This window comes from Microtus ochrogaster, unplaced genomic scaffold, assembly GCF_000317375.1.
Source record: "Microtus ochrogaster isolate Prairie Vole_2 unplaced genomic scaffold, MicOch1.0 UNK96, whole genome shotgun sequence".
Taxonomy (NCBI): Eukaryota; Metazoa; Chordata; class Mammalia; order Rodentia; family Cricetidae; genus Microtus; species Microtus ochrogaster.
Window position 1 is genome coordinate 1101355 of NW_004949194.1, and position 10029 is coordinate 1111383.

At 42.9% G+C, this 10029-nt stretch overlaps 1 protein-coding gene across 1 annotated transcript in view; it reads right to left on the bottom strand.

The window, feature by feature from the left end:
• Positions 1 to 10029, bottom strand: part of LOC101990505 (pregnancy-specific glycoprotein 22-like) — a 17580-nt gene that overhangs the window by 2158 nt on the left and 5393 nt on the right. Inside the window, exons 2-3 of the mRNA XM_026777985.1 lie at positions 4228 to 4587; positions 1068 to 1427 (exon numbers count right to left, since the gene is read on the bottom strand). Coding sequence (XP_026633786.1) covers positions 1068 to 1427; positions 4228 to 4587 — 720 coding nt within the window. The remainder of the gene's footprint in view (positions 1 to 1067; positions 1428 to 4227; positions 4588 to 10029) is intronic.

The window sequence follows — 10029 nt, forward strand, 5'->3', positions numbered from 1 at the left end:
TTTTTTTCTTCAATAAAATAATAATAATAAAAACAAACAAACAAAAAAAAAAACCAAAACCCCTCCTTTCCAACAGTGCCCCTGAAAGTGTCATTCCTCTGCATAGAATTGTCCTCTTGGGTGTCTTCTTGGATTCTACTTCACTACCCTCAGGCAGATACTGCACACACTCATGCACAGTAAGGTTTGAGATGATGCCTCCCCTGAGCTCAACAGGTCTGGAACTTGCAATGTCTACAATTTTTTTCTTCAGTTTCCTTTGAGACAACACTCAGCTCCTGACTTCACCTAATAGATGTTCTTGCTGAGCTGTCAAGTGACTCTTAGGTCTGGGGTTGTGTGGGGGCTGGGAATAGTCTGATCTTCAAGTCAGTCTCAGCTCTTTTAAAGGCTTAGGTACTAGCCTGGCTGGTTTTATGTCAGTTTGACACAAGTTACAATCATTTTGCAAGACAAGGCTTCAGTTGAAAATGCGATCACCTGGTTGGCCTGTGGGCAAAATTATAGCACATTTTAAAAATTGGGGATAAATGCAAAAGGATTCAGACCAATGCAGTCAGTTCAAGTATTGGGAACCGAATCCTGAATAATAAAAGAGAGCAGGCTGTGCAAGCATGAAGGGCTGGCCCATAGGAAGCACTTCTCCATGGTCTCTGTACCAGTTCCTGGATTCCGTTTATGACACTCAACATGGATGTTCTAAAACCATGTCCCCTATCAGCTTAAAGAGGATGTAAGAATGTTGCAGTGAAAATGTTTCCCTGAGTCACATTTTTAGTCAAGCGTTGACAAGATGAAAGTCTGCAGTTCTCCCTGATCTAGAACCCCAATAGACTAGGCTGACTCTGCCATGTTAGACTGAGTTAATTTCCATCAAGTTATACTTTGATGCAAATGGAAGATGGAAGCTGCTCTATGACCATTTGTCTGTAGCAATGCGTCCTGCGCTAAGTGCTCAAACCTCCACCTGGGGACACAGAGCAGAGGAAAGAGAGGCTAAGCCAGTCACAGCAGTCCTGTGTGTCTAAGCCCCACCCAGCACTGAACAATCACAGAGAATCACTTACTGTCCACCTGGAGTTGCACTTGTGCTTCTTCAATTCCCATATCTGTTCTCAGAATTCGGAGTGTGTACAATCCATGGTCTTTCTCAGTGACATCATGAAGCAGCAGGGATCCATCACTGTGCAATGTCTCTCTGCCACTGTATGCAGGTCCCCACACAGTTGGTTTCTTGGCTGGTACAGATTGTGTAGCCAAAAGGTTCTTGGAGTCAACCTCTCCTTTATACCAGAGAAACTCTAAAATATTCTCCGGGGGATTGTGTACAAGTAGAAGAGCACTTCCCCCTTCAGCAACGCTGGATGGCAGTGATTCAACAGTGGTCTGGGCAGAGGAAGCAAGGCACCCACACTTCCAAAGGAAAGCTAGAAGGTAAAAGAGAAGTCCACCTAAGTTGGGTCTTTTCTATTTGCCTAACATGACGCCCTGTGTCCTGAGCAGCTGTGTCCATTGCTCAGCCTAGGTTTCTGGGTGAGTTTCTCCATGTCCTACTTGGTAGAGATCTGCCCATGCCCTTTAAATTCTCAGTGTCCCCACACTTGTCATTTCCACTATATGGATCTCTGTCTTCAGTTGTCAGCATGATTGTGTCTTACTGGATCAGATCCCTGCTCACATTGACCCCAATTACCCCAATGGTGTTGGGGTGATGCCTGCCGAGCCTCTTCCCCTTCAGACGCTGTGTACTCACTCTCAAAGTTTGCTGTTGTTCTGTTCCTGCTGGGGTTGCAGCTAACACCTGAATTCTCCTTCTAGCTTTATTTACTTCAAGTCCACTCAAACTGGGATGTAATAAGAACCACAAATTGTCTTGTAATTTTTTAAATGATGCCTAGAAGAAACTCAGATACATGTGGAGACTGAAGGAATAAATGATGCATGAGAACCCTTTATACCCATGGACTTATTTAAGAAACTTAGATTTATGGATAGAGTATTAGATCATCCAATTTGTTTTGATTTTTTGCTCTTGTTTCCATATTATAGTTGTATGTGAGTAGTGGAAAGGTTGGTCTAGTGTGTGTTGTGGGGAAGTGCAGACACAGTACTTACATGGAGGTCAGAAGATGTCAGTTCATTGGTCTCCACATGCCAGACAATGAATCAAATGCCTATATCTTTGGACCATGTCACTGATCCACACCAGTTTGATTTTTTTTTTTAACTTGGGCCATCAAGCTATATTCTATCTCCAGAATACTGTGGTTATGCTTACAAATTTTGGTCAAAAACAATGTCTCCCCAACCCTTACTGATTAGTATTCAAGGAGAGAATCCAAGTTTTGAGCCTCTCTCGCACTCTGTATCTTCTCCCCTACAAACACAGAGACTCCTCTCATGTCTTTGTGCCACTCAGGAGACTACAGACAGCATGTCAGTTCTCTCCCCTCACACACTGTCTCCTTGCCTGTGAGTAGAAGCCCCTGAGATGTGGTGCACCCTTTGCTGAGGAGTATGGAAAGGAGCCTCTATTGTCTGCATAGGCTGATCTCTCATTCCTCTGAGGTGTCTGCTCCAGCACAACTCACAAGCTCTGCTGCCCTTCCTGCATATGAGCTGAGCCCTAACCCCAGGAAGGAGCACCGCCCAGAGTATAATGAGGGTGGGTCTGTGTTCAAAACACTGCTCTGCCCCACCACTTTCAGCACTGCTTCCTGCTCATTTGTCATTCCCTCCTTATGTTTATGTCATCTAGAATACAGAGTTAGAATAAAGGGTAATGACCATCCCTGTGACATGAGCCACAACTGTGTAACAAAGAAGCCCGGCTGGGTGTCCAGTCTGCCCTGTGTATTCAATGCTCTGGAAACATGGAATTTGCTCCCACCAGGAAGGTGACAAAACTGACTTCGAGGCTCCAAAGGGACCAGGGGAGTGATGTGTGTGGAAAAGAATAAATATACTCCCCCTAGAATCACAGTCAGACTGGGTTCTGACAGAGATCAAAGGCTCAGGATGTGTCATGAGTCTCAGATCTTGAGTGTGTGAGAGGAAGTGACCTGTTTCCCAGAAAAGGGCTTTGAGATTCTTTATCATGTGCAAGATGTTCAGGACCATGATCCTACTTCCTCTGTTTGCTGAGCCGTGTAACAGGTCTGCCCACATGCTCCATAACCTTTCTGAGATACCTTGGAATACTGTTTAGTTGATTCCTCTAGGATATCATGTATTTCCCAAAGGGAACACATAAATAGCGGGAAACAGAACATGATCTGTAGCAGACACATTTATCAGCTGTTATGAGAGTGCTGAGACCATGATTTTTAGATCTGCAAAAAATAAGGGGGGGGGGGTGGAACCAGGCTACAAGGATAGTTCCTGTTTCATGCAAATAAATACCTTTCTGGCAGTTCATGTGTGCCCTGGTGATCTCCAGGGTAACTACAGTTCTCTGGGAAGCTATCAGACCAGCATATCCAATAGCTATTTGCCTGAAGGAGAGAATTCCTCAAATGGGACTCCGGGAACAAGCACTTGTCAGGAGAACCCGTGTCCTTAGTCCCTCTAATTGGGCACCATGACTTTCATGTAAAACCCCATGTGCCCAAGAGGACAGTAGTCAATGGCCTGGACACCTGTTGAACTATGCTCCCCTGCTGACTCTCTAAAGAAGATGGCCAAGGGATGGAGCACAGTAGTACAACCAAGGCTCTCAGGACAGTGCACAGTCTAATCACACACTATCACAAGACTCTGACTACTAGGGAGCACTCTTCCCTACCACCAGAAAGTCAAAATCCAACACTTATCAATTGCTTCTTTCTCATGGACACATGGAGTGGAGTCTGGGACAGAGGTCTTGAGGCAGGGCATTCTGGAGCTCACACCTCTGTGAGGATTCCATTTTTTCTTCAGCCATGAACACTGTTGATTCCCTCAGAGTCCTTCTCAAGGAAACATTCCTGGTAAGAAGTCCTAGAGTCTAGACAGAGATTGATTTCCTTGGATGAACTACCCATCACACACCTACCTGTGTGCAAGGTGAAGTCAAATGAAGGATTCTGATCTATTGCCATTAATCTACACCTTGTATGTCCTGCACTAAATGGTGAGACCGCAACATGGTGGCACAATACACAGGGAAGTTAGGCACAGACTATTCTCCTGTGTGGGTCTAGTGAAACAAACCTCACCCAGCTCACAGATTCACAATGAATCACTTACCATACACATTGAGGTACACGTTTGCTGTTGATATGATTTTTCCACTTCTATTATAGGTTCGTAGGGTATAGAATTCTGTGTCCTTCAGGTTGACCTTCTCAAACATCATGGATCCATTGTGATATACTGTCTCTCTACTGCTGTGCGCAGGACCTGGCCTGCTTAAACCTCTGTGCAGTGCATATGTTGCAATTTCTTCTGCCTCATCTCCTAGCCCTTTGAACCAGGCTAAGGATTCAATTTCCCCTGGCAGATTGTGGACAAGGAACAGGACGTCATCTCCTTCAGACACTATGGGTGGCACTGATACAGTGATCTCATGGGCAGTGGTGGAGAGGAGCCAGAAGGTTAAAAGGGAGGCTAGAAGAGAATTGAGAAAAAAACACCAGTATTAAATGGGTGTGGTCACCACTCAGCATTGCTGTGTGCACAGGTTGTGCCCACCCTCCTTCGCTGGCATGAGCACCACGGCTTCCATTCACTCAGAGTGTCTGAGTATGTCATTACTCCTTAGGATTTCTGTGCTCAGGTGTCTGTCTGGTTCCCTGACTCGGTGTCCCTTTTCCATCCTCACATAGAGTATATATGTAAGGATCACTGCCTCTCTGAACTCCTACTCTGGAGAGTCCTCACTTTCTGTTTTACTCTCTGTTCTCTTTGTGATTTTCTTCAAATTGAGGCTTCATCTTTAGGGTTTACTGACATCAAGTCCACTGGAACCAGGGCTTTTTGTTTGTTTGTCTTTAGGTTTTAATTTTGGTTTTGGTTTTTGAGACAGGGTTCTCCTTGAAGCATTGACTTTCCTAGAACTTGCTCTGTAGACCAGGCTGGCCTGATCACCTGCCTCTGCCTCCCTAGTGCTGAGATTAAAGGCCTGAGCCACCATCAAACAGCAGAACCAGGAACTTTTAAGGGTAGGATTAGTCTGATCTTTTTTGGAAAGTTCAGTTCCTGGAAAAGATTCAGACACAGTAGGCAAAAGAAAAAAGGAAAGAAGGAAAGAAGAATGTGCCTTCTGCGATTTTTCTTCATAGTTCCTAGTTTTGGAACTTAGGACAATAACTAAGTTTAAGTGTGAAAAAATACTTTTAGATATTTTATGCTAATTTGTGTGTGTATTTGTGAAGGCTGGTGTCTCCTTGTGTACATAAGAATATGTATGCCACAAATTTGTGTGGGGCACATGTGCTAGGGTGTGCATGTGTGCGTTCATGCCACAGCACCTATGTGGAGGGCAGAGTAGAGCCTGCAGGAGTCTGTTCTCTCCATCTACTGCATGGGAGCTGAGGACCGATTTCAGGTTATCGCATCCTCCCACACTGAAACATCTCTCTAACCCTTCCCTGTTTGATTTCTATTTGGAGGGTCATGCTGTCAGAGTGGGTAACAAGCTGTCTTCAGAACATTATAACCAATGAAATTCACTGTGAATACGGAGTTCTTGAGGCTTTTCTCTTACCATCATCACCCCTGTCCTCTGAGAGCTTCTGGATGCTGAGCCTCTGTCCCTTACTGTACCTTATGCACCAAAGCTGCAAACAGAAACCTTGAGTCTCCTCCCAAGATCCTGTCCTCCTCTTTAGGAAACTCCAGCCTGCCCCTGAGTCCCCCTCCCCACACAGTCAGGAAGTGGGTACCCTTACCTGTGAGCAGAAGCCTCTGCCAGGGGGTACACCCCTTGCAGAGAAGCACAGAGGACTCCATCAATCTTCTCACTTGCTGTCCTCCGTCTGAGGAGAAGAGCCTCAGCTCCAACACAGAACTCAGGCTCTGCTGTTCTTCCTCCTTCTGGGCTGAGATTCTTCTCAGACAGAAGCACTTCTCAGAATCCAATGGGCTGTGAGTGGTGGGGTTTGAGTCCAAGGCACTATTCAATCCCTTCCACTCTCAGTGGTGCCCTGCATCCTTCTCAACTTCCCTTTATGTTTCTCAACCAGCATAATTTCTGCAGCAAGGCTGATAAGCATCCACATGGCCTCAGGAACAATGGCTCATCCTGGGGCTGACATCTGCTCTGATCTTGCCTGGGGTCTGTCAGAACAAAGCGAGGAGCATCCACCATGCTTATGTGTCTTTGTGACACACAGACCCAGCTGAGCACTCAGTCTACCCTCCATTTTGTTTTTTGTTTTGTTTGTTTTTTTCTTAATCCCTGCAGGAAGGGGACAGAAATCTCCCTGAGGGCTGGAAAAAGACCAGCTGAATGATGACTAGGGATAAAGATCAGTACTTTAAAACTAATACCACCAGTCAAATTAATTCTCCAGGAAAGAGGCCAAGAAGTTGTTTGAGAAGTTTCATGTGCTCAGTCTTGGGAAAGAGGTGACCTGTGTGTCCTTGAAATTGAAAGGACTGTGGGCTCCTTCTTCCTAAGGAGGCTTCCAAGGCAACATTCTCGCATTATGCTTTGGCTACTCACATGTCCTTTCTGACCTTCCAGTCACCTTTACCCTTTGTTACCGGTGGGAATGATGCCTTCTTTTGAGAAACGACAGGAGGGAGGAGACCTTCATGGTTCCCATGCAAAAAGGTGTTCTCAGACAAAGGAAGGAGCCAGTAGGTTAGAGTACATTTTAGAGAAGGAGCTTAAGGTGAGTAGGGACAGAGATGGAAAACAGTCTCCTAGGTCATGGCTCAGGGAAACAATTTTCATAGCATTGAGCAGATGCTGGTGATCACTGGAAGAATGGAAGTCTCATGTTCAATGCTAACAGGAAGCATGGTCAAGAAGCCAAATAAGAGATTCCCTGATATGCTCGGCACCGGTGGCATTCAAGGATGGTCTTCCTAATCACTGTCCTTTTCAGGACTCTTAATTCCTTCTACTGTAGGATGGGTCTAAACAGGGGTCCAGATTTGTCCTGGAAAGCCCTGGACTAAATCTGGAAGTAGTGTGAATCCAGAGAATGGGCATTCTCAGGAGGAGCCTTGTGCCCAGGAAATTTTGAAGGAAAGTCCTAGGACATTTCTCTTGAGAGTAAAAGGACAAAACACAACAGGGCATGGGGCTGAATGCCGTTAATCCAAGCACTCATGAGGCAAAGGCAAGTGGATCTCTTAGATGCAGACTAGCCTGGTCTATGGAGCAAGTTCCAGAATATCTGGGGCTACACAGAAGAATCCTGTTTGGAAAAAACAAAAAACAAAACAAAACAAGAGACACTAATATAATAGACTGTACATGCACTTTCAGACCAGTCACTGATGTCTCAATCCCACCTTCTCTTTGCCCAGAGAGTACTCAGGGGTATAAAATCACATCGAGTCAAATAGATGTGCCTCCCCTCTAATGTGCTCTATGCTTCTTTCTCTTGTTGTGATAAAAACACCCTGAAAAGGAGCAGTTTAGGAGGGAGACTAGAGTCCATTACCTTTCTGGTACTGTGCTATATTGTAGCACTGAAGGGATTCAAGGCAGAAAACGTGCTGCTTGCTGACTCATTCGCAGACTCACACTCTGACCCATACTTAGCTAGCTTTCTTATACAACCAAACACCATCTGCATGGAAATCATGCTGCCCACAATGAACTGACCCCTCCTATGCCAATTAAGACAATCATTCAAAGAAATGTACACCCTGATTTGGTTGAGACTCTTTTCTGTTGTTACTGTTTTGCTTATTTATTTTTGCATCGTGACAGCATTTTCCCCTCTCTCCACTGAGACACCTGTCTGTTATTATACAATAAAATATAGTTTTTATTGCTATAGTTCTATAACAGAGCTTGAAATTAGGGATGATGATGCCACCAGAAATTCCATTGTTGCACAGAATTGTTTTAGCTATCTTACATGTTTTGTTTTTCCATAAGAAGTTGAGTATTGTTCTTTGAAGTTCTGTAAAGAATGGTGTTAGAATTTTGATGGGAATTACATCGAATCTGTAGATTGTTTTTTGTAAGATAACTGTTTCACTATGTTAATCCTAATGGGGAATATTTCCATCTTATGATATCTTCTCCAATTTCATTCTTCAAAGACTTGAAGTTCTTGTCATAAAGGTCTTTCACTTGCTTTGTGTCTTAGTCAAGGTCTCTATTTCTGTGAAGAGAAACCATGACAACATCTGCTCTTATAAAGGAACATGTTTAATTGGTGTGGCTCACTTACAGTTTCAGAAGTTTGTTACATTGTCTTCTTGGAGTAGAGCATGTCAATATGCAGACATCTATGGTACTTGAGAAGTATCTGAGAGTCCTGCATCTTCTAGGCAACAGGAAATGACTTGGCTATCACAGAAGCAAATCTTGAACCAAAAATATTTCAAACCCTGTCCCCACAGTGACACACTTCCTCCAAAAAGGTCACACCTACTTCCACAAAGCCACACTTCCTACTATTGCCACTCCTTTTAGGGGACATTTCCTTTTAAACCACTGTACTTGGTTAGACATACAATAAGATCATTTCTATTATTTGTAAATACTGTGAAGGGTGTTTTAGCTCTGATTTTTTTTCTCAGCCAGTTTATCATTTGTATATTGGAGGACTACTTATTTTTGAGTTACTTTTAACCAGTCACATCACTGTAGGTTTTTTTTTTTATCATCTCTCAGGGTTCCCTAGTAGAGTATCTGGGCTTGGTTATGTATATAATCTTATCATCTGCCAACAGTGACACTTTGAATTCTTCCTTTCCAATTTATATCCCATTGATCTCCTCCAATTGTCTTGTTGCTCTAGCTAAAACTTGCAAAAACTCTCTTGAAAAATTTGTGAGAGTGGATAGCCTTGTTTTTTTATTTTAGTGAAATTGCTTTAGGTTTTCCCCACTTAGTGTGATGTTGGCTATTGGTTTGCTCTAGAGTGCCTTTATTATGTTTAGATATGTCCCTTGTATCTCTGTTCTCTAAAAGACATTTATCATGAAGGAGTGTTGGACTTTTATCAAAGGGGTTTTTTTTTCCAGCATCAAATGAGATGATCCAGCGGATTCTTTTTCTTTCAGTTTGTTTATATGGTGGGTTACACTGACAGATTTTCATAGGATGAGCCAACCCATCTTCTCTGGGATGAAACCACAACATCATGGTGGATCATCTTTCTGATGTGTACTTGGATTCTGTTTGTGAGTTCTTAATGAGAATTGTTGCATCTAACTTCCAGAAGGAAACTGATCTGTAATCCTCTTTCTTTGTTGAGGCTCTGAGTGATTTGGGTATTAAAGTGACTGTGGCCTCATAAAAAGAATTTGGAAATTTTTTTCTGTTTATATTTTGTGGAATAATTTGAGGAGTATTGGTATTAACTCTTCTTTGAAAGCCTGGTAGAATTCTGTGCTAAAATCATCTGACCCTGGGCTTCTTGTTTGGGAGACTTTTAATCACCGCTTCTATTTCCTTGGGAGCAATAGGTCTATTTAAATTGTTCATCTGATTATGATTACCTATTGGAACCATTGGACTGGTTATGAATGATTCAGAATAACTTTAGTATTTATTCATCTATGACAAGTAATCAAAAATAGAATAATACGTATCAGAACCCATATGGGTTTATCAGGCCCTCTAGCGCAAGATAATGATGAAATTGTTCAACTATTAATAGGGAACATGCTAGATGTCTCAGAATTTAATAAGAAACTCCATGTTAACATAAATGGTTTGAAAAAGATTTTTCTATCATTTGGCAACAAGCCAAGGAAATTATAAGGAAATGACCTTCTTGTTTTTATAGGACCAATTTACACCACATAGAGGAAGTAAGTCAAAGGGAATTCAAAGAAATAAAATTTGGTAAGTGGTTATGTTTCATTTTTAAGAGTTTGGAAAATTAAAATATGTGCACCATATTTTTATAC